Source organism: Pipistrellus kuhlii, unplaced genomic scaffold, assembly GCF_014108245.1.
Source record: "Pipistrellus kuhlii isolate mPipKuh1 unplaced genomic scaffold, mPipKuh1.p scaffold_m20_p_1, whole genome shotgun sequence".
In the NCBI taxonomy this organism is placed as follows: domain Eukaryota; kingdom Metazoa; phylum Chordata; class Mammalia; order Chiroptera; family Vespertilionidae; genus Pipistrellus; species Pipistrellus kuhlii.
In genome coordinates, this window is record NW_023425404.1 from 43,719,127 (window position 1) to 43,743,354 (window position 24,228).

Here is a 24,228-nt window from a genome sequence, read left to right on the forward strand (position 1 = left end):
ACATATCTTTTATATTGCTAAGCCTCTAGTACCACCAGATGTCATTTCTTCCATCTCACGATTTGTGCCAAGGCCTTGTTATCATCAGTGTATCATAAATGAATTTATAGTGAGTGCTGTACCCACAGTTTCTGCTGAGGCTCATTGTCCCTTCCTCTAGATTCTTGCTGAGGAACCAAATGACGCAGCCCCTTTCTGGTCAAGCTGACTGGACTAGGGGAGGCCCTGGCCCAAAGGTAGTTCACTTACAAGCTGGCAATTGTCTTGTGATATTGCCTACTGTCAAAAGTTCAGATGTTTTGTTTTGGAAATTGTTGCAATTTTTCGAGGAGTATAGAAAAGATAAAACAGAGAAGAGTGATGTGGACACATGGATAACGATGACCCCATTAATACCAATACATCAGAAATGCCATAGATCTCTTTTTGCTGCACATGCCTGAGAATCAATATTAAATTTAATTGTTAGCCTCTGTGAGACTCAGCCCTCCTTTGGTTCCTTATCCTTTTATTTCCCCTGTGTTCTTAATATATGCTCTTCCCATTCTTCACTCAAATGAACTTAAGTGAGTCTCAGCCCCTTTTCATCACAGGAGCCCAATCACAGGCCCTTAGATGCCTGGAGGAGCTAAAACAGGGAGGTGGTCCAGGGATGTGAGGGCCAGAGTCACAATTCTGGGCCTGGAGATTGGGAACATGGACCTCAGGTTCCCAGTCTTGAGCTGTGTCAACTTCTATACTAATGGACTTACATTTTGCTTTGTTTTTGTTAAACACACTTTATATTTTAGAGCAGTTTTAGGTTTATAGAAAAATTGAATAGAGTGTAAAGAGTTCCTATCTACCCCTGCCCCCATACATGCACAGCCTTACTTTTTACTTTTAAAAAGATACATTATGAAAAGAAAACCAGTGTTAGAGATATTAAAATCATAAATTTCACCTTGTTGAGTTGTTTTTGGTGTATGATGAAATTTTTTTAGAATTTATGACCAATAGTTATGGTGTCTCCCTCCCTTATTCTGTTTTCTTATCCTTAGTGAATATCTACTCTAGGCCAGAATTACTGTATGTTTCAGTATGGAATTATTAGACTGGGTTGTGCTGACTTACTTTTCTCCCACCTCTGGATATCCTCTCCCTCTTCAGCTTCAGTAAGGGACAAAAGCAACCACCAGGAAGTAAAGATGACTTCTGCTTCCCAGTTAAGGCTTTCCTCCATGCTTTGCCATGAGGAAAGCAGGTAGAGTCACAGGTGTTTTATTTATGTTGATTGTATCTAGGCATGGAGTCGGGGGAGGAGAAAGAGATGGTCATTATAGCCAAGAAGTTCTCAAGCTCAGAGATTCTGAGCATGCCCCTTTTATCTTTTTTCATATGATCCCAGCGTGTGTCTTCTGTGCAGGCCCCACCCCGGCCCTTTCCTCTCTTACGGTCACAATATCGAAACTGTTCAACCATTTCCTCTTTATTATGCCTGCACGTCAAAGTAACATGCTGAGTGAGCCATGTTCTTGCTGACTGCATCATGTTCTTATTATTCTATTTATGCATTATATTTTGTTTCTACTAACAACACGAATATATAAAATATGCCCAGCATGCATGACAAATGCTCATATCTTTTCCTTGATGAAAGCTGTAGTCAATTCTTTTATCAAGCATTTTGAACACTTGTATGTGCCAGGTCTTTACTATCAGAGCTTTTGGTATCTCTCTGGTTTCCTTTCATTTCTTGCTATTGTGATTCTAAACTGCTCATTTCCCCGCACAAATATTTCATTCTGTTTCACATCTTTATGCCTTTATTCCCATTATCTTTGTCGTGAATCTTTGTCAGGTATCTGTTCAGGTACTCGCTCCTTGAGGAAGCCACTGTGTGCTCCATTGCTTTGCCCAAGACGGGTAAAGTTTGCCTCCATTCGAGTCCCATGGTACCGCATGCATACCTCACTACCACACTTCATGTTATAGTGACTATCTGTTTATGTCCATCTCGTCGGCAGACCTAAGGGGAGGAATGACATCATACTCATTTTTGTTTCTGCAGTTCTTAAAACAGTGCACATAATAAAATATACTCTATATAGTAATCACTTATGGAACCAAACAGAATCAGTCATAGTATAATGTCAAATAGAAAATTTTGTAGAATCTCTAGGCAATCCGTGGTCGTATTTAACATTATTTTTCACTACTAGAGACTTTTTACCTAAATCTCCAGCAAGGGCATTTCTAGCATCTGTTGTAGCAATATGTCAGTCATGAGTTACAGGCACACCACCTGACTTTTACTAACAACAGCTAACCTGGATTTTGGCACTGTGGATAAAGGTGCCTGAGTCAAGTTCTAATCCTGTCCCCTGAACTTAGTGAACATGATTATGAAGACTCTTAATGCAATGAGCACATACAGTGTGACCCAGCACATGATTAATGCCGTGGCTCTCACAGACCCTCCAGTGGATGGGTTTGAGTGAACCCAGGCATACTAGTAAGCCCAGCTTCCAGTGCAGATGCTTTACCCCAGGACCTAGACCTGAGCCTGGTATAGAGTCGGCTCTCAGTAAATACTTGTTTAATGAATGCATACATTTGGATAAATGGATTTAGTTAATGTGAAGGGAGCTATGGTTTGGCACTTTGTAGCTCTGTCATTTTGATTCTGGTGGAGGCACAGCTAAGGCTTGAAGCTAGGAGGAGAGGATGCTAAGGGAAAAGTTTTCTCAAGGGATTTCTTTTACAGCATAGTCTCCAGTGATCACTCTGTTAGGAAAAGGTCTAGGAATCCCAGTTGTACAATAATGAAGTGGATTTTTGTTGTTCCTGATTTTGCTTTCCTTTTGCCATCTGTGCAGCTGTACAGTTTCTTACAGATCTATTAAGGGAACCAGCAAGAGCCTCAGGACTCTGGACTCAGGGCATGATGTGCTTGATGCTGTGTCTGGTCTGAGGTAGTTTTGTAGTCTGGATGTATTGCCCCTTAGAACTTTAATTATCCTTGTGAAATGAGATGTTTGGACTAGATTATCTTTAAGTTTTCTTCTGGTTCTGAAGTTTCACATTCTCAATGGAGTTTGAAATAGTTAGGGATTTTCCTAAATCCTGCAAGTGTTTCTTGGGTGGGTTAAACACTGAATATAAATACATGAAATTATAGATGATTTAGTTGAGGTTCTTTGAATTTTAGCCAAAGACTCTGCTGATGTTTGGCAATAGTATTTACATAGTTCTTATTTCTTCCTTCATAATAAAGGCATGCTATAAAAATAAAGGGACCAATCATTCTGTCATAATCTCTAAAGCCAACACTGTAATTGATATAAAAAGACAAGCCTCATTTATATAAAATTACAAATTTGAATAAAATAATTTTTTTGTACTGTAATATGTTTTATTTTTCATTAAAATTATACTGACATCTTTATTTAGATGAAGTTTAATAAAATAATATTTTCTTTTTTTAAGATAAATCTTTATTGTTCAGATTATTACAATTGTTCCTATTTTCCCCCCCATAGTTCCCCTTCACCTGGTTTCCACCCCATCCTCTACCCTTACCTCCCCCCCCACTGTCCTCATCCATAGATGTACGATTTTTCTTTATTTTCTTCACGCACCCCCACACCCCTTTCCCCCTGAGAATTGTCAGTCCACTCCCTTTCTATGCCCCTGATTCTATTATATTCACCAGTTTATTCTGTTCATTAGATTTTTAATTCACTTGATTTTTAGATTCACTTGTTGATAGATATGTATTTGTTGTTAATCATTTTTATCTTTACCTTTTTCTTCTTCTTCCTCTTCTTAAAAAATACCTTTCAGCCGAAACCAGTTTGGCTCAGTGGATACAGCATCGGCCTGCGGACTGAATGTTCCCAGGTTTGATTCTGGTTAAGGGCATGTACCTTGGTTGCAGGCACATCCCCAACAGGAGGCAGCTGATTGATGATTCTCTCTCATTGATGTTTCTAACTCTCTATCCCTCTCTCTTCCTCTCTGTAAAAAAAATTCAATAAAATATATTAAAAAAAAAAAAGAATACCTTTCAGCATTTCATATAATACTGGTTTGGTGTGATGAACTCCTTTAGCTTTTTCTTATCTTGGAGCTCTTTATCTGACCTTTAATTCTGAATGATTGCTTTGATGAGTAGAGTAATCATGATTGTAGGTTCTTGCTATTCATCACTTTGACTATTTCTTGCTACTCCCTTCTGGCCTGCATAGTTTCTGCTGAGAAATCAGCTAACAATCCAATGGGTGTTCCCTTGTAGGTAATTAACTATTTTTCTCTTGCTGCTTTTAATATTCTCTCTTTGTCTTTTGCTCTTAGCATTTTAATTATGATGTGTCTTGTTGTGGTCCTCTTTGGGTTCCTTTTGTTTGGGGTTCTGTGTGCAGCAGAGTGATGGGGGAGGCGCCTTCCATCTTCCCCTGATTGGCCAGGTCGCCTCCAGCAGAGGGAGGTCAGACTGTGGCTTCGGCTGGGGCCAAAGCAGAGGCAGTTAGAGGTGATCAGGCCTGCAAAGGGCAAGCTAGGGGCTATCAAACAGGCAGGCAGATGAGAGGTTAGGAGCCAGTGGTCCCAGATTGTGAGAGGATGTCTGTCTGCCGGTTACGGATGTTGGACATACACTCTAGGGGTCCCAGACTGGAGAAGGTGTAGGCCTGACTGAGGGACCCTCCACCCCATACACAAATTTTGTACACTGAGCCTCTAGTATAATATGTGGATCTATAAATACATAAATTGAACAAAAGTAGAATCATAAAATGATGCTGTTTTATAACTTGCCCTTTTTCAATTAACAGTATCTTTCTGTGTCAGTACTTTATTCTTTTAAAGTATTTGTTTGTATAATCTTTTAATTATATATTACTACAGTTATATTAACCTTTATATCAATATAGATATATATTAACCTTGTGTCCTTCCTAAATTTTCACTTTTACAAACATTGCTGCAGAACATCCTTGGAAATAAGTTGCCCCTGCACAGTTCAAACCCCATGTTGTAATTATTTCTTTTGGTATCCATAGGAGAAAGTTCCTAGATATTGACTCTCAGAATCAAGTATATGTATATATTTTAAATTGTTTGGTTTTATTATTAAATACTTATCAAAAATGCAAAATAGCTGAAACTGGTTTGGCTCAGTGGTAGAGCTTTGGTCTGCGGACTGAGGGGTCCCAGGTTCGATTCCGGCTGGGGGCATGTACATTGGTTGCGGGCACATCCCCGGTGGGGGGTGTGTGTGTGTGTGTGTGTGTGTGCAGGAGGCAGCTGGTCGATGTTTCTCTCTCATTGATGTTTCTGACTCTCTATCTCTCTCCCTTCCTCTCTGTAAAAAATCAATAAAATATATTTTTTAAAAATGCAAAATATAGGAATACATAAAGAACAAAATTAAAAGTCTGCTGTCCTCCCAGGTTGTTATGCATTCCTCAGATAGACATTTTACATGGTGAAAGAAATGACCAAATTGCAGTCTAATAAGGTTATGCCTGTTTATCTATGAAAATGTCTGATTTTCTACTCTCTTTCCAACACATTATTATCAATCCTTTAATAATCCTTCAATCAGTACACAAAATTTTAGTTGTTTTAAATTTGCATTCAATTATTAGTGAGACTAAATATTTTCTTAGGTTTAATTAAAAAAAATTTTTTTTTTAGTGATGCTTTTGTGAGTTGCCTGTTGCGTTCTCTTGCCTGTTTTGTTACTGGGTTGTTAATCTTTTTCTTAATATGTAAGAGCTCTTCACACATTAAGAGAATTTGTTACAAGTTTTTGGTGGTGGTGTTTTTTTTTTTCCAATATGTATTTTGACTTTGTATATTGCCATACAGAAGTCTTAATTTTTCTTAAACACCTTTTGAGCTGACTTTTCTTCCAAATACAGGGTTAGGTCAACTTTCATAGCTGCTTTTTCCAGTTAAAAGGACACTTAAGAGATAATGGATAGGATAAGGAAGCAGCCTATGGGTAAATAAATGCTTCTATTCAGAAGCAGATCAGCAGAGGTCTTTTCATTTGGTGACTGTCCCTGCCTGCAGGTTGTTCTCATTTGTCCTCTCCCCCAGCTCTTTACAGGGTCCCTCCTTTGGCCCCTCTCTTTATTTCCAAGGCAAGAATCTCACAATAATAGCAGCTAAACTGCCCTCCCAGGTCCTGTCCTTTGGTAAAGTTGACTGACAGTCCCACCAGGGCAAGCCTCATTTGCCCAATATGAATGATATGTTGGGAGCAATTTTGTGTATATTAAATAAGTCCTGTCTACAGAAAAATGTGATAGATAGTAGTATACACATGAGTAGGGGAGAGAACAGCTAATCACAAGTAGAAGCTGTACAAGATGTGCTTTTGATATGATTGAAGAAGGGCCAATTATGTTTGGTTGGCACGGCTCAGTGGTTGAGCATCAACCTATGAACTCGGACTTCAAGGTTCAATTCCTGATCAGGGCACATGCCCAGGTTGTGGGCTCGATCCACAGGGTAGTCATGCATGAAGCAGCCGATAGTGATTCTCTCTCATCGTTGATGTTTCTCTCTCTCTCTCCCTCTCCTTTTCTTTTTGAAATCAATTAAAATATATATATATTTAAAAAAAAAAAAAAAAGAATGGCCAATTAGAACCAGGCTATGAGAAATATCTGGTCACTCATTGCTTTGCCTTTGATGACTCCCTTTCTTCTGCAGTATAAATGCAACTGTCTACATGGTAATACGACATCTTTCACATCCTGGTCCTAAACTATTTTTAAAGTCAGCTAGACACTGTGCGAAGTACTTTGATTTCACACACATTTATTGAGTACTTACTAAGTTGCTAGACATTGTTTTGATTCTGGGTATTTAGGGGTAGGGGTAGTTCCTGCTCTTACAGGGCTTTCAGGCTAGTTGGGAAGACAGATAATCCCAAGTAAATAAAGCATTTTATAGAGTGGACAGGAGGGGCCTTTCTGAGAAGAAGATATCTAAACAGAGACCTGAAGAGTGAGAAGGAAGCAGTTGTAAGAAGAGTTGAGGGATGAGGGTAGAATGCTCTAGGCAAAGGCAGAATAACAGCTTTAAAATTAAAAAGAGTTTGGGGTGTTATAAGAGCAATAGAAGGCTGGCACAGCCAGAGTTCAGAGGAAGGTAAAATAACCCAGTGTTATTTAACCTAAGGGCAGGGACCAAATTGTATTCCTTGTAGAATACAGTAAAGGAATTCAGGTTAAACACAATGAGGTGGTTGGGATGGGAAGTTTAAAGACCAATACAATATAATGTATTGGTCTTTAAACTTTATCTCATTTAGCAATTCCGGTCAAGGGCATGTACCTTGGTTGTGGGCATATCCCCGGTAGGGGGTGTGCAAGAGGCGGCTGGTCGATGTTTCTCTCTCATCGACGTTTCTAGCTCTCTATCTCTCTCTCTTCCTCTCTGTAAAAAATCAATAAAATATATATTAAAAAAAAACTTTATCTCATTTACCTGCATAACAATTTGTTATGCAGGAGGTCACAATCTAGTTAAAAAGATAGGCCTATGATAGAAATTTGAGGGGAAATGGTATTTAAACTCAGGAGGAGGTGGGATACAATGTAGATATTAAAAAAACCAAACAATAGTGATCTCTAATCGTAACTATAATATTAATATTTATGAGGCCTATCTTTTCTCACATCTATCATAGGCCAAATTTCTCACATCTCAGCTTAAATAACCACCTAAATGGTGGTTATTTAAGCTGAGATGTGAAAGGTAAGTAGAAATCAGTAACACAACAGTGAGGCTAAGGGTTCTAGGCTAAGAGAAAGTATGAGAGAAGGCCTTTAGGCTTGAAGTAGCATGGCTGTGTAAGTTGTTGAAGGAAAAAGTGCAGATGGCCCTTGGTGGGGTGGAGAGAGGGGCTAAACAGTGGGAGTAGTGGGGATTGTCATGGGATGAGACTGATTCTCCAAGACCTTCTGGAGGCAGATGCCAAGTAATACAAGGTGCAGATGTTTTATTCTCAGTTACTAAGGATTTTAAGTAAGGCTGAGACATCATCAGATTTTTCCATTTCAAAAAGAACTCTCTGGTTGCTTAATAGAGAATGGGGGAGGGAAAGCTTGATAGCTATTTCTAGCATCAGGGCGAGAAATGATGGTGCTAGGATTTGGGAGGTGGCCATGCAGTTGGAGAGAAGTGGTCCAGCGTTACTGTATATTGGAGGTAGGACCTAGTGGTGGATTTGATAGAGGGGTTCAGGAGAAGGAGATGGTAACTATCAGTTTTCTCCCAAGATCTGGGTAGAGATGCCTGTTACTGACATGGGGATACTGTAGGAAGGACAGAGTTAAAAGGCAGTGGAAGAAGAGTTCTGTTTTAGACTTAAATTTAACATTGTTTGAGACACCTATCCCAGAGGTCTGGGCTAGAGATAGAAATTTGAGGGGAAATGGTATTTAAACTCTGGAGGAGGTGGGATACAATGTAGATATTAAAAAAACCAAACAATAGTGATCTCTAATCATAACTATAATATTAATATTTATGAGGGTAGCTAATACTTATTGACTGCCTTAGGTGTGTTAACCCTGTTCTGTATGCTTTATATTAACTGATTTAATCTTCATGATAGCTCTATGTTGTAGGCACTATTATTACTCTTATTGCAGATGAGGCACACAAAAACCACAGGGCTAATAAACAATAAACCCAGACAGTTTGGTCCTAAAGCCTGAATGCTTAATACTACATTAGAAGAGGAAGAGACTTGGCTCAGAGATCTGGGGAATTGTAACATTTAGAGGCTGGATAGGAAAGGTGGACCTGGCATAAGAAACTGAAAAGGAGTTATTTGAAAGGCAGGAGGGACCATGGGAATGGGATGTCTCAGGAGCCAAGAAGAGTGTTCTGGTTGGTTGTTACGGTCAGTGATCAAATGCTGCTTGCTGAAAGATGGGCCCTTAAGGACACAAGGCATTAAATGGGTGATGAGGATGGGAAAAGGGTTTGCCAGGCTTTGGGATAATGTGAGTAAAGACATAGATATGGAGGAACCAGATGCTGTTTGCAGTTGTTATAGGGTCAAGTGCAGGCCAGGAATGGTGAGAGGTGAGACTGGAGAAGTACACAGGGGCCAGATCATGAAAGACCTGTAATGTGCCCCAGGTGAGCACCAGACCCTGATCTTAGCAGAACTGTCTGTCCCTAAAGCTGGGAGCAAAACGAAGGGAGACTCTTGCTATAAATGGAGGGAACTATATACTGGTGTCTGTTTATCTATGCTGTCTTATGTAATGTATATATTGTTTGATTTCTTAAAAATTTACCATGTTCAGACATTTTATTTAAGAATTAAATTACCCACCAGGGGACAGGTGAAAAAAAATTAAAAAAAAAAAGAATTAAATTACCCATGACTACTTTTTTTACCAAATCATTTGTCAGATTGATAAATGTTCTGCATAGGAGAAAGATATCTATAGCAAAGGCCTGTATGTACTTATTGGGAGCAAGTGTTGAAAACGGTAGAAAAATATGAGTTGTTTTGCTTAATTGGGTTAACTTCGGTCATAATCAGGAGGAACTGATCATTGGAAATATGTTTGTTTTATTATTTCTTACACTATATCCTATGCATTTTTAATTTCCTTTTTTGTAGTATTTTTTTTCTCTTTGATTTTTAGAGTGGAAGGGAGGGGTAGAGAGAGAAACATCAATATGAGAGAGACACATGCCCACCCCTATGTGGTCAAAGATGGCTGCCTCATGTGGACACAAGATGGCCGCCATAAGATGGCTGGCAAAAGAGGGCAGTTGTGGGTGATCAGGCCAACAGGGTAGGGCAGTGGGGAGGAAACAGGCCAGCAAGGGAGGGAACCAGGCCTGTAGGGGAGGGCAGTTGTGGGGGGACCAGGCCTACAGGGAAGGGCAGTTATGGGCAACCAGGCCGGCAGGGGAGAGCACTTAGTTGAGACTGGGCCAGCAGGGGAGGGCAGTTGAGGATGACCAGGCTGGCAAGGGTGGGAAGTTAGGGGGACTAGGCCTGCAGGAGAGGGCAGTGGGGGGAGGGGGGGGGAGCACAAGCCTGCAGAGGAAGGCATTTGGGAGGGACCAGGTCTGCAGGGGAGGATAATTAGGGGTGACCAGGCCAGCAGGGAGGGCAGTTAATGGTGACCAGGTTGGCAGGAGAGGGTGATTAGAGGCATTCGGGCCAGCAGAGGAGGGCAGTTAGGGGCGATCAGGCTGGCCAGGGAGGTAAGTTAGGGGTGACCAGGCCAGCAGGGGAGGGCAGTTATGGGTGACCAGGTTGGCAGGGGAGGGCAGTTAGGGCAACCAGGCTGGCAAGGGAGGGCAGTTAGGGGTGACTGGGCCAGCAGGGGGGGGGACAGTTAGGGGAAATCGGGCCAGCAGGGGAGCTGTCAGGTGTTGATCAAGCTGTCAGGGGGTGTGGTTAGGGGGTGATCAGGCTGGCAGGCAGAAGTGGTTAGGGGCAATCAGGCTGGCAGGGGAGGGCAGTTAGGGGCGACCAGGCTGGCAAGGATGGGAGATTAGGGGGGACCAGGCCTGCAGGGGAGGGCAGTTGGGGGGGGGGACCAGGCATGCAGGGGAGGGCAGTTGGGGGTACCAGGCTTGCAGAATAGGGTATTTGGGAGGGACCAGGTCTGCAGAGGAGGGCAGTTGGGATTGACCAGGCCAGCAGGGGAGGGCAGTTAGGGGTGACCAGGTTGGCAGGAGAGGACCATTAGGGCAACAAGGCTGGCAAGGGAAGACAGTTAGGGGTAACTGGGCCAGCAAGGGAGGGAAGTTAGGGGAAATCAAACCAGCAGGGGAGCAGTTTGGCATTGATCAGGCTGGCAGGGTAGTGGTTAGGGGGTTATCAGACTGGCAGGCAGAAGCAGTTAGGTGCAATCTGGCCGGCAGGCAGGCAAGCTGTTGGGAGCCAGCAATCCTGGATTGTGAGAGGAGTCCCAGATTGGAGAGGGGAAGGCTGGGCTGAGGGACACCCCTTCTTGTGCACGAATTTCGTGCACCAGGCCTCTACTAACAACTATAAAGCCTATTGCAAGAATTATGTAAAGGAAAGTTAGTAGTACTCTTCATCCTAATCAAACTAAAAGCCTTGGATGAAAATGATTCCTTTCTTTGTTGGTGATTCCATTTTAATTTTGATTATTTTACTTGTTTAGAATTTTGTAATTTATCCTCAAATATCACTAACTAATTGTAGATGGAAATAATAATTTTTCTTAATGTGCATTTTAAAACTATGCTTATAAAGTGAGACCTAGTTCTAAAGATAATCTGTACAGGATTATTATAGAACTGCAGTATCTGAATATAATCCTTCCATCTCACATGCAATTCTAGAGAAATAGTTGTTTAATTTTTGCTATTGGATGGTGACAAAATATAAACGTTAGTTTGCAAAGTTCTTGTTTCCTTCTTGAATTTAAAATAATTTTAATGTTTGCTGAAACTGACTTGAACTTAATTTACTTTTAAAAAATATATATATTTTATTGATTTTTTACAGAGAGGGATAGAGAGTTAGAAACATCAATGAGAGAGAAACATCGATCAGCTGCCTCCTGCACACCCGCTACTGAGGATATGCCCGAAACCAAAGTATATGCTCTTGACCGGAATTGAACCTGGGACCCTTCAGTCTGCAGACCAGTGCTCCATCGACTGAGCCAAACCGGCTAGGGCAAAATCTACTTTTTTAATAAGGAGGAAGTGTGGTGGAGTGGAAAGAGCAGATATAGATTTTTTACTCCAGCTCTACTACTTTTAAGGTCTAAGCCTCCATATCTGTTAGCAATAGGGTTATGATAACGATTGAATGCAATTATGTATGTACAATAACTAGGCCTCTATTAACACAGAGAAAGTGCTTAATAGATGTTAGCTCTCATTCCTCACCACTGGTGTCAGGTTCTGAGGCATGTTGGTGTTTGTCACTTTGCTCAACAGCAGCATTCATTGCTGAAAAGATACAGCATGACCACAGTTCACTTCGCTCTTCACTTCACAACCCTACCCAGAAGGCACCGTGTGTTCACCCCCAGCCCTTCTTTTCTTTTTCTCCCCATTTGAGTGTGACCTAACTCTCTGGCTTACATTTCTTCCCATCTGTTCCCCCTTTGCTGCTCCAGGAGATGGCTGTGGAAGTGGTCACAACATGTTTGCCTTCTGAGCGAGGAGTTTTGGGGATTGGGATGGAGCACTCTGTTCTAGAAGTTAGGAGTAGCTTTCACTCTAAACATGTGAATTATGAAGGGATTACAGTGTGGGTTTGTGGTGGGGGAGGGAAGGATGTTTCATTACTTCTCTATTACTTAAATGCCTGTTTCTTTTTCCTTCTGTCACACCAAGATTACAACATAACTCAATAGTCTAGTATTGCTTACATTTTTCTCTGTTTCTGGAAATTGTAGACCTTTTCAGAAGATTCTCAGAGCCTCTTGCCAATACTTCATTTAGTCTGCTCTCTTAGAGTGTAATTAATGTCTAAGGCCAAGAATATACATATTACAAAAATTTATTAAGAAATTATTATAGGCACGCCGTGTGTTAAGTGCTGAAAAGGCAAGGATGAATAAGATGTACCCCTTCTCTCAAGCAGCTCACAGTCTCTAGAGGGAGGAAGGTGTGCAAAATCATCATTTAGTGGGATAAGGTTCTAGTGGAAGATTGTATGAGGTATGGGGGCAATGAGAATGGAGTGCCAAATGGTAAGTCAGGAAAGGCTTCTTAGAGGACGTGCTACTTTAACACAGGTATGAAGGATAAACAGGAGTCTGCTGGCTGACCAAGATGGGGACTTGTGTTCCAGATGGAGGAAATAGCTAGAGCAAAGAACAGCAGTGTGAGGCAGCAGGGCTGTTTTTGGGTACAGCAAACGCATAGTTTGCCATGGAGAACAGCAGTGGTGATTGAAAATGACACGTTAAAGAAGATATTCCATTGAGGAGTTTCAGTAATAGTAATGTTCTATTTCTGACCCAAGTGGTAGGAATCATTATATCATTCTTTCTTTCAACAAATATTTGGGGTGTGTGTGTGTGTGTGTGTGTGTGTGTGTGTGTGTGTAAAAGTTCTGGAAAGCCCATTGTGTGCCTTAGGCTAAGAGTTTCTGAATTTTTTACATCAAAACATGCGAGAAGGGTTATATGAATTACTTATATGAATTACTTAGTAACCATGTGGGCTATCATTGTTAATGTCCAGGTTCAGAGGCTGGAGTATTAATGATTCAGGATTTCTCTCCTGCTTCAGTTCCTAGGATACTTAGTTTTTATCACAGGATTTTTTGAATTATCACATAAGGCATTCCTTTCTGCAGATATTCACAATGGGATATAAAAAATGAATCAAGGCAGATTCCATGTTGCCAAGTTGCTTACGGTGTAATAGGGGAGCTAGCTAGGAAAGATGTACACGTGTGTTGGGTTAGATTTTCAGGAACTTGTCATTTAATTTACTCTCTTAGTGCTGTCTTGTTCTCAAAGTGTCCCAGGCATTGGAAACAACTGCTTTTGGTGCCCACATCTCAGAGTTCCTTGAATAACAAAATGCAAATTAGCAAAACTTCCAGTGAGTCATCAGCACTAATCGGGGATCTCTTGAGTGTTGTCATGTGCTAGGAAACAAAAAGAAAGATGACTGGTGCTTCCTTAAGGGCCCAGGGATGGTGTAACCCCTGAGAAGATATGAGGGCGAGGCTAGGCCGAGCCAACACTGTTTATTACCCCTTTCTGCCAAGCACTAGTGCAAGCATGACCCCCAAACCTGCCTTCCCAGTGTTATTTCATTAGATTCTGAGAATTACCTCCTCAATGCCAGCCAGGCCTCATTAAGTTGTATTGTGAACAATATATGGTTTTTATTTTCCTCACAAGCTATTATGCAACTTAAATCTGTGGTAGCATTGTTTTCTCTGAGTTGACTGTTATAAAATTAAGCTCATTTCCATTTTGTCCAGTCTTTCTAATCAGGTGTTTCTTTGAATTATTTAAATCTTCTTTAGTACCGTATTTTTCGGACCATAAGACGCACTTTTTTCCCCCCAGAAGTGGGGGGAAAAAGTCCCTGCATCTTATGGTCCAAATATAGCCTACACATATACTTTAAAAAAAAGTTTTTTTTACTTGCCGGGCTCTGTGTGGTCTCTGTGTGCTTGCCCGGCTCTAAAATGGTTCTAAATGCTGCTGTTTACTTTACAGGGTTGATTACATGTGTTTATGACTGTGATGTTGGGTTTTAATGCACATAAAATATTTTAGGACACTATTTGTTTCAGAATCTTTTTTTCTTCATTTCCCTTCTCTAAAAACTGGTGCGTCTTTTGGTCCGAAAAATACGGTATGTGTTTACATTTTCACACTATCTGCTTAAATCTTTTTTCTCATCTACAGTTTTTTTTGTGTATGTTTTGTTTTGTTTTGTTTTTGTTTTTGTGACAGTGCCTCAGATCCCAAATTCTTCTCTTACTAGTTCCTACATCAGATGTTTACTCTTTCTTTGCCTACTATTTCAGGAATCCCTTTTCTTTAAGTCTCTGGCTCTTCCCCATCTTTGTGGCTTCATAAGAATTTTCCGGAGTTAGGCCTGTGAAGTTTGCCTTTGCTACCTTTCATCCAAGTTCTCCAAGGTTGTTAGTGACAGAGGCAATAGGAAGGGGTATTTTTTTTTTAAACAAAAGCCAAGTTTATTTGTTAAGTTCTTGCATTTGAAGTACTCCTCGATGACATCCTTTGCCTGAGAGAGAGAGAGAGAGAAAGAGAGAGAGAGAGAGGGAGAGATCTGTTGCCTGATATAATTCCTGACTGGGAATTGAACCCGCAACCTATGTACGTTCTCTGACCAGGAATCGAAATCACCACCTCTCCATGTATGGGGCGTTTTCCAACTGAGCCACACCAGTCAGGGCAAGTTCTCCCATCTTTTTTCCTTCCCCTGACCTACTTCGGTCTTAAATAACATCAACAAAAATGTGCTGCCCACCAGCAGTAGGCAAGGAAGTTGGCCAACTTTAGAGGGGATTCAAAGATTGCTTAAAGATATAGATATAGTTCTATGTGAGAGGCAGAAAAATCCATAAATAACCCAAATACGGTCTGAGGTATCATGAGTGAGATAGATATTTGAGGGACTTACAAAATAATGAGGGACAAAACTAGAATAGTATGAATAGAAAAGGGAGTGAGGAGGACCCTCTCTTGTCTTGCTGGGAGCTGTGTCCAGTTTGGGGCTCTCTTTTGCTAACTGCTTCTGTTTCACAGGAAGCCCCTGAGCAGAATTCCCAATATGTGTGTCCACCCCTATTTCTGATTCCTGCCTGTTTCTTGGCTGCCATATCCCATTTCTAGATTTTTCATGTGACTTTTTGTCTTTCTTCCTGCAGTCTTAGCACTGAATGTAGCTGGACAAGTGTAATCTTATTCTCAGGGCTGCCATGTGTATTTTCATGGGGGCTTGGGGGGAAAATGGAAAATAGGGTTGTTAGTGACAGAGGCAATAGGAAGGGGTATGGTCAGGTTGCATTTCCTCTGAGTTTCAGCAACTGTGTATTTATACCGCTCAAATTGACCCAGTTCTGGTATAGTTGTTTCTGTAGTCACCATTAAAGGTGGAAAAGAACCATAAAAAGACAGTGGTAATAACAGACTGATTTCTGACCTATTTTTTCTTGGATACTTTCCCAAGAAATAGGGTTAAGGTAAAGGGTAAGTTGTTGTCAGGGAGTGTTTAAATATCTGACCTTTGGAGTGTGCAGGGGTCTTTCTTAGCCTTCCTCTACTTTCTGTTAACACCTAGCTTTTGGAAATCTAGCCTTTGGAGAAGTACTTACCCATTACTGTTTCCAAAATACTTGTGAAAATCCAAGCTGCAGCTTGCTCTTGACAAAAAACACAAAGTCTTTTCTTTCTAGATTTAGTTGAAATTCTCATGTTTAGAGCTGGTCTGTCAGCCTTCTACAAACTCACTTGGACCCATTTTGCTTTTTTATGCTTTCATCAGTCAGGGTAGTAGGTAATTTTATGACTCTCTCTCTATCTCATGTATTACATATCTTTTCTAGAACCAGTAAATCATTCCAGAGGAAGTTATGTAAATACTGACTTTCTAAAATGAGCTTCAGATTGGGACCAGTTGGTACACAGAAATGTTTATTGAATGAGTAAGATTTTAGTAATGTGCATAGTTAGTACTCAGTTTATGGGCTGTGTAGCTAGGGGAAAAGTTATAAAACTAATTTCAGTAACATTTGACATAGAACATTAGCAATCATTTTTTTATGGGGAAAAACATTAATAATTGTACTTATACAGTATTTTCATTTATGTTTTTCACAAGGTTTCTATGTGTATAAGCTCTTTTAAAAATATTTTTTATTGATTTCACAGAGGAAGGGAGAGGAAAGAAGAGATATAAACATCAATAATGAGAGAGAATCATTGATTGGCTGCCTTCTATTGGGGATCAAGCTTGAAACCTGGGGATGTATCATTGACCAAAATCAAATCCAGGACCTTTCAATCCACAGGCCAAAGCTCTATCTACTGAGCCAAACAGGCTAGGGTTATATGTAAGCTCTTGACATAAATCGGATGAGTACTCCTATCTCCCCCATTTTACAGGTGCCTGAAATAAAGATTTAAAAAGATAGTTTTGGGATTTAAATCCATAACCTAGTTTAATTCTCTTTCCTCTCCAAATTGTTCAGGTAAAAAGTTTGTGTGAGTTTGTGATAAGAGAACAAAAAAGTAATAGGTGCATTTATTTTATCATACTGTGTTATTCAATCTAAGAAGATACCTTTATTCTGATATTCTTTCAATAAATACTAACTGCCCAGCCTTGTACCAGGTTCACAGGTACTCAATATTATGTTGAATAATACAAATATGGAGCTTATGTTCTAATGAATGAAGAGAAATAATAAGTAAACAAGCAATGAGAGCGCTCAAGAAAATAGAGAAAGGCTGGTGGTCGTGTTTTCATTTATTTCTGAAAAATGGGCATCAGGGTTTAGAGTATCTATATTTTTTTTGTTGTTGTTGTTTTTTAATTTCTTTATTTTTTATTTATTTTTTAAAATATATTTTATTGATTTTGTACAGAGAGGAAAGGAGAGAGATAGAGAGTTAGAAATTAATTTCTTTATTGATTAAGGTATTAATATATGTCCTTATTCCCCCATTACTCCCACCTCCCATTCATGCCCCCACCCCCTGTTGTCTGTGTCCATTGATTAAGCTTGGTTATATGCATGCAAATAAGTCCTTTGGTTGATCTCTCCCTCTTACTCCCACTGTCCCCTACCTTCCTTGAGGTTTGACGTTCTGATTGATGTTTCTCTGTCTCAGTATCTATTTTTGTTCACTCATTTATGTTGTTCATTATATTCCGCAAATAAATGAGATCATGTATTGTGTATCTTTCTCTGCCTGGCTTATTTCACTTAGCATAATGCTCTCCATCTCCATCCATGTTGTTGCAAATGGTAAGAACTGCTTCTTTTTTTACTGCAGTGTAGTATTCCCTTATGTAGATGTACCACAGTTTTCTAATCCACTTATCTGCCATCTTGGTTTTTCTCCTCATTTTTTTGCATGTATCTGTCCAATTTTCCCAACACCATTTATTGAAGAGACTGTCTTGACTCCATTTAGAGTAAATATGTCTTAAAGAGAGACTCCTTCCTGAGGAAACCAAGAAATCATGAAACATTTTTTCAGTATGGTATTTGGAGGATTTTTTCATATAAATATACAGTTTGTTCTTTTTCTTCAACATTAATCTAAAGTCCAAAATTGGCCTAAGTCCAGAGTGTCTAATTGAGGCTAAAGATCTGCTGCTTCAGGAACCCTTGACCCTACTTCTTTCATGAAATTGAGGCTATGAAAGCCAAGCTTATTGCTGACCAAAGATACATTTTTACCATTTTTGCTCATCTTTACAAAATAACGAAGGTAAAATATTGCTTTCTAGTTTCTTTTGCATTAGCAAAATTCCTGATACCCAGATGTAAAACAGCTATGGTTCCAAGCCCCAGGCTTCCTCCCCTCTTCACTCGAATGACCTTGAGGAGCAACTGAGAACTCACTAAGGCTTTGCAGAACACAGAATGAAAACCACAATAAAAATTCAAATTATAGAACATAAACTGTACACCTATGGATGAGAACAATGAGGGGTGGGGAAAGGGCAGAGGGTGGGGTGGGAACCTGGTGGAGGGGGGAAAAAATGAACTTTTGAAATAATATGAACAATAAAGATTGATTTAAAAAAAAAAAAGAAAGAAATGCAGTAAAATTAAAAAAAAAATTCAAATTATAATCCTGTTGTAAAAGGTAGTTGTGTTGCTGAAATTGGCATAGCCATCATACTAGTGATTCAAAATTATATTTTGAAAGTGCACATTTAGTGAACAAATAGATTTATATGTACATTTTAACCTAAAATATATTTTCAGGTAGCATCCTTTCTAATAAAGAGGAAATATGCAAATTGACTGTCACACCATCACAAAATATGAAAGTGCCCATAGCCACAAGAAGGCAGCTCCCAATCTTCTCAGCCCTGCTGGAGTCCCATAGTCCTTTCAGCCCAGTTGTGGGCTGGGGTAAGGGGGGAGATAAGAGGGTGGGGGAGGGGGGAGAAGAAGGACAGAGACAGCAGGCACAAGGTATGGCTGGACCCACCCTCAGCCTCCCAGCCGCCTAGAGCCAGCTTGAGGCACAGGCAAGCCTCGGATGTTGGCTGCCCAGCCACCTAGGGCCAGCCCAAGGTGCAGGAAAGCCTCAGATGTCTATTGCCCAGCCGCCTAGGGCCGGCGCGAGGTGCAGGCAAGCCTCAGATTGTGGCTGCCCAGCTGCCCAGGGCTGCCCAGGGCTGCCCAAGGCTCAGGTAACCAGGGCCAGCCAAGGTTTATGTTGCCGGTGGTGGCAGCAGCAGAGGTGTGATGGGGATGCTACCGTCCCCTGATTGCCAGGCCACCTCCTGCCCCTGAGGGCTCCTAGACTGTGAGAGGGGGAAGGCTGGTCTGAGGGACCCCCCCTTCCAGTACATCCTCTAGTTTACTATATAAAGCAAAGTCATTCTTTCATTGTAGCTGAAAGTTTATTGAGATACAGTTGACATATAGCCCTGTATAATTTTATGTATGGCATAGTGATTTAACTCTCATATATTGTGAAATTATTACTACAATACAGAGCATAGTTTTTATATTATGTGGGTATGACAGTACTATGTGTCTAAAATACTTTTCATCTACTAATTTAAAAATTAAATTTTATATTGACCAATAATTATTTTTTCATAAATTATTCAATTATAAATAAATCCATGATATGTTTTATATATCATTATAACATAACTAGAGGCCTAATGCACGAAATTTGTGCAAGAGGCTCAGGGCTTGAAGCCCCGGCTGTCTCGGCTGGCCCTCGCAGCCCTGCCTTCATCCAGAAGGTCGCCCCAACATTCCTTCTGCTGTTCGGTCTAATTAGTATATTAGTTCTTTATTATATAGTAGGGGTGTCGAACTCAATCAGAGAAGGGGCCAAAATCTAAAATCCAGCCTAAATCGCGGGCCGAATGTTTACTGAACAGTCATAAACTGTCATTGTGATGGAAACGCAGCGGAGTGCAGTGATGACAGCGCGGTGCGGGCCACATTGCAAGGCCTGGCGGGACGGATTTGGCCCGCGGGCCTTGTGTTTGACACATGTGTTATATAGTATTAATTGCTAGTTTCAATTTTTTTCTTTTTGTTTTCCAGTTTGCCAGAGTGTGGATACCTGATCCTGAGGAAGTTTGGAAGTCAGCAGAGCTGCTCAAAGATTACAAGCCAGGAGACAAAGTCCTCCTGCTTCACCTTGAGGAAGGAAAGGTAAGAATTTGGTTTTATTTGTTGTCGTTGGCAAAAAGTGAAGGGAATTAAAAAGTTTTAAATTTTGAACTAATTTAATATTTTTATTTATTAAATTGATTACAAATAGCAAAATGGAAAACTCAAATTTCTATCCCAATGGATTAGTGAAAATAGCAGATACTTTAAAAATTTATTATTTTTGTCTATGAATTCTTACTAGATTTATATTCACACTAGAGGCCCGCTGCATGAAATTCATGAACTGGGATGAGGGGTGTCCCTCAGCCCAGCTTGCACCCTGTCCAATCTGTAACCCCTTGGGGAATGTCTAACTGTGGTTTATGCCCGATCCTCAGGGCCTGAAATATAAATCTATTTGTTCATCCTGAGGATCGGCCTAAACCAGCAATCAGACATCCCTCTCACAATCCGGGACTGCTGGCTCCCAATTGCTTGCCTGCCTGCTAGCCTGATAACTCCCTTACCACTCCCTGACAGCCTGATTGACACCTACTGCTTCCCTGCTGGCCCGATTGCCCCCAACTGCCCTCCCCTACTGGCCCTGTCACCCCCAACTGCCTTCCCCTGCTGGCTCGGTCACCCCTAACTGCCCTTCCCTGCAGGCCTGCTCCCCCACAACTGCCTTCCCCTACAGGCCTGGTTGTCTCCAAGTGCCTTCCCTGCAGGCCTGGTTGCCCCTGACTGCCCTTTCCTGCTGGCCTGGTCCCCCCAACTATCCTTCCCTGCAGGCCTAGTCTTCCCTTCCCCCCACCAACTGCCCTCCCCTGCCAGCCTGATCACCCCAAACTATCCTCCCCTGTTGGCCTGGTCTCCCTTAACTGCCCTCCCCTCTTTGTCTGATTGCCCACTACTACCCTCCTCTGCCGGCCATCTTGTGGTGACCATCTTTGACCACATGGGGCCACCATCTTGTGTGAGGGCGTGAGGGTCAATTTGCATATTACATATTTATTATATAGGATATAATTCTTAAAAATATACATTTGTTTATTTGTATTTTGTTTAGGCTAGCATTAAAATGCTTTCATATTGCCCGGCTGACATGGCTCAGCTGGTTGAATTTCGTCCCATGCACCTAAAGGTCACTGGTTCAATTCCCAGTCAGGTTGTGGGTTTGATCCCCTGTCAGGAAGCATACAGAAGGCTACTGATCAATGCTTCTCTCACATTGATGTTTCTCTCTCCTTGCCATTCCTCTCTCTAAGCATGTCCTCATATAAGGATTAAAAGATAGAAAAAAATGTTTTGATATTAACTAACATTTCATATCATCTAAGGAGCCATTTGGTATTTGCTGGAACCAATTATTTGAAAAATTTTACTGATAAGTTAGTATAAACACTTTGTTCATGACTAGAAATATTTAAAACCAATTATGTCTCTATATTTCCCTGTCTGCATGTGCTGGATGAGTGGATTTGTTTTAGTGGTACTCCTTTTAATCTTTTCACTGCATTCACACTTTTTTCTTAAAAACCTTTGTGACATTAATTTCCTTTAAACAAGGAAACTGTATAAATATATGAAAAGTTAAGTAAAATAAAACTATATAGAATAGTTCAACACCACTAAGATGTGAAAAGGTAGTTTATGATTAACTACCAAATGAATAATACTCTCCTGACAGTTAACATGTATCGAGCACTTAGTAAGTGCTTTATTTGCTGTAACTCATTCAATCCTCACAACAAGCCTATGAGATGAGGCTATTATTATTACCACTTTATGGAGGAAGAGACTGAGGCTCCGAGAGTTTAAGACTTGCTCAGGGTTATATAGATATTAAGGTATGAAGCTAGGATTTAAAGCCAGGAAACAACAGTAGAACAGAGTGGGAATAATCAGAGGGCTGGGGAAGGTAAGGGGTCAGGGAGGCATTCTCTGAAGAATCAGTAGACAAGGGGAGTGCATTTTAGGGATCCAGAAAAGCCAGGCAAAGGCAGGGAGTCATGCATAGCATTGTGTGTTTGGGGAGCTACCCAAGTTCCATGTTGTTGGGATGTAAATGAGAGTACAGGACCAGCAAGGGAGAGGGATGTAAAGTGAGAGTACAAGACCAGCAAGATCATAGAAGGCCTGGTGTTCTTCCTAAAACTCTTGGGCTTCAACTAATATGCTACGATGAGTGACTATAATATTTTTAAACAGAGGAAGGGTGCCAGTTGTGTTTTAGGAAGGACTCATTGGTGGCAGCATGCAGGATAAATTTCAGAGAGCAACACAGAGGTAAAGAGTTTAGTTGGGGAGATGGTAGGGAAGAATTAGGAGAAATTAGGAGAACCTTGAATGCCAAACTAAGGAATTAACTATTCAGCATTTATTGACCACCTATTGTGTGTTAGGTACACATTAGGCACTTTGGGCTATATTTTCTTATGTTAATTCTTACAGCAATTCTGTGGGTCAGTAGTTGGTGTTAAGACTATTTTCCAGATAAGGAAGCCAATGATCAGAGACATTAAGTAGTTCTGCCTGAGATCACACTGCTGGAAGTGGCTTTTATGTATTGTAGGGGCCAATGCAAGGGCCAGTCACTTTTGGGGAAGGACATTATCTATAATAATAAAAGCATAAGATGCTAATTAGACCGGAAGACCTTCCAGATGAAGCCGAGGCTGCAAGGGAAGCCTGGCTCCCGGGTGCCTGCCAAAGGCCAGAGGGAAGCCTGGGTCCCAGGTGTCAAAGGGAAGCCAGTGCCCCACAGCCTGGGGGGAGAAAAGCCTTCTCTTATACGAATTTTGTGCATCAGGCTCTAGTACGCCAATAATTGGCAGAGAGGTAGAATGGCAGGTTATAAAATTTCCTCTCCAGTTAGCATCATTTTAAACAGATTGGAATATATCTGTATATCTCATCAGTATTAAGTGACTTTTGAACAAAACCAGCTTGTCCTTCCCTACAATTAAATTGCATTTCCCCCCTGATTCACTTGTCATGTTATTTGCCTTTAATACCTAGTTGAGTTACAGTTTCCATGCTTGGCTTTGCCATAAATTCATATTCTCTTAGTTTTAAGTGAGTAAGTACGTCTTAACTTTTAGGCCAAGCACCTCTTTAAAAATCAAATGAAAGCTATGGATTATCTTTCAAAAAAGTACAATACATATATGATAAAGCTGATTTCAAGGTATTCTTTGACCCCTTGGGGTTCAGTGTTTTGAAGCATTTACCACGTACTAGGCATTGCCTCATTTAATTTTTACCACACCCCTGTAAGCAGTTTCTATTGTGCCCTTTTTACAAATGAAGGATTAAGGTTAGACAACACACCCAAGACCACAAAAGAATTAAGTATTAGTTTTAGAATTTGAACCCAGGTTGATCTCACTCTAGAGCCAAACTCTTAACCACTGTTTTATACTGCCTTTTACATCATAGATGAAGATAAGAAAAAACACACCACACACCTTGAATAAAGATTGAAAACTTATGCTCCAGTAACGGGGTAAAAATGTCTAGGCTCAAACTATATAAGCAAAAATTGTTAATACATATGTATACATCTAGTGAATAAAGAAGATTCTCCTTATTTTTTAAATTTTTTATTTTTTGCCATTTGCATTAGTTTCTTATTTTGGAAGGTGCTAAGAAAATAATGAATTTAATAGCTGAGAAGCAAATAGGAATAGGAAATAAGCAAAATGCAACGGGCCTATTTCACATTTACTGTCATGATTTATCCAGATGTTGTGTCTTGTGCATTTTCAGGATTTGGAATATCGTCTGGATCCAAAGACCAAGGAACTGCCTCACTTAAGAAACCCTGACATTCTTGTGGGTGAAAATGACCTCACAGCCCTCAGCTATCTTCATGAGCCTGCTGTGCTCCACAATCTCAGAGTCCGCTTTATTGACTCTAAGCTTATTTATACATATTGTGGTGAGTGTACCTTTCGTCCTCTTTCCTCTAATGGCCTTGGTCATGGAAATATGGCGATGGGGAAGACTGTGATTGGATTTTCTCTTAGAGACAGTTACACTTCAGAGTTATCAAAAAGATTTACCAATGCTCATAGCTAGCTGTACTTTAATTTTTGTCAAAAATAAAAAGAACTGGGTCCTTCTTTTGGATCCTCCCACCCCCCAGAATTTAGATGCCAAATTTAATGCCAATTTGCCAGTTATTTTCATCTCTTTTAAAAACACGAAGAGTAAATGTCCAAAGACTTATCTTTAGGGCTGGTTCAGGAAGTTTAGTGTCTTTCTCAATTACTTAGAAATGCAGGACTGACTTGATTTGTAGTGCTTGCCTAGGCTCTTGCTCCCTTTTTTTTTTTTTTTTTTACTTTATTTTTAAATTTAATAAATCTTTATTGCTCAGATTATTACAATTGTTT

General features: G+C 40.5%; 1 protein-coding gene across 11 annotated transcripts in view; it reads left to right on the forward strand.

The window, feature by feature from the left end:
• The window catches only part of MYO5A (myosin VA), a 184,418-nt gene that overhangs the window by 39,495 nt on the left and 120,695 nt on the right, over positions 1 to 24,228 (forward strand). For all 11 annotated transcript variants that reach the window (XM_036441618.2, XM_036441582.2, XM_036441592.2 and 8 more), the window contains exons 2-3: positions 19,778 to 19,888; positions 23,600 to 23,771. In XM_036441618.2, the coding sequence (XP_036297511.1) occupies positions 19,778 to 19,888; positions 23,600 to 23,771 (283 nt within the window). The remainder of the gene's footprint in view (positions 1 to 19,777; positions 19,889 to 23,599; positions 23,772 to 24,228) is intronic.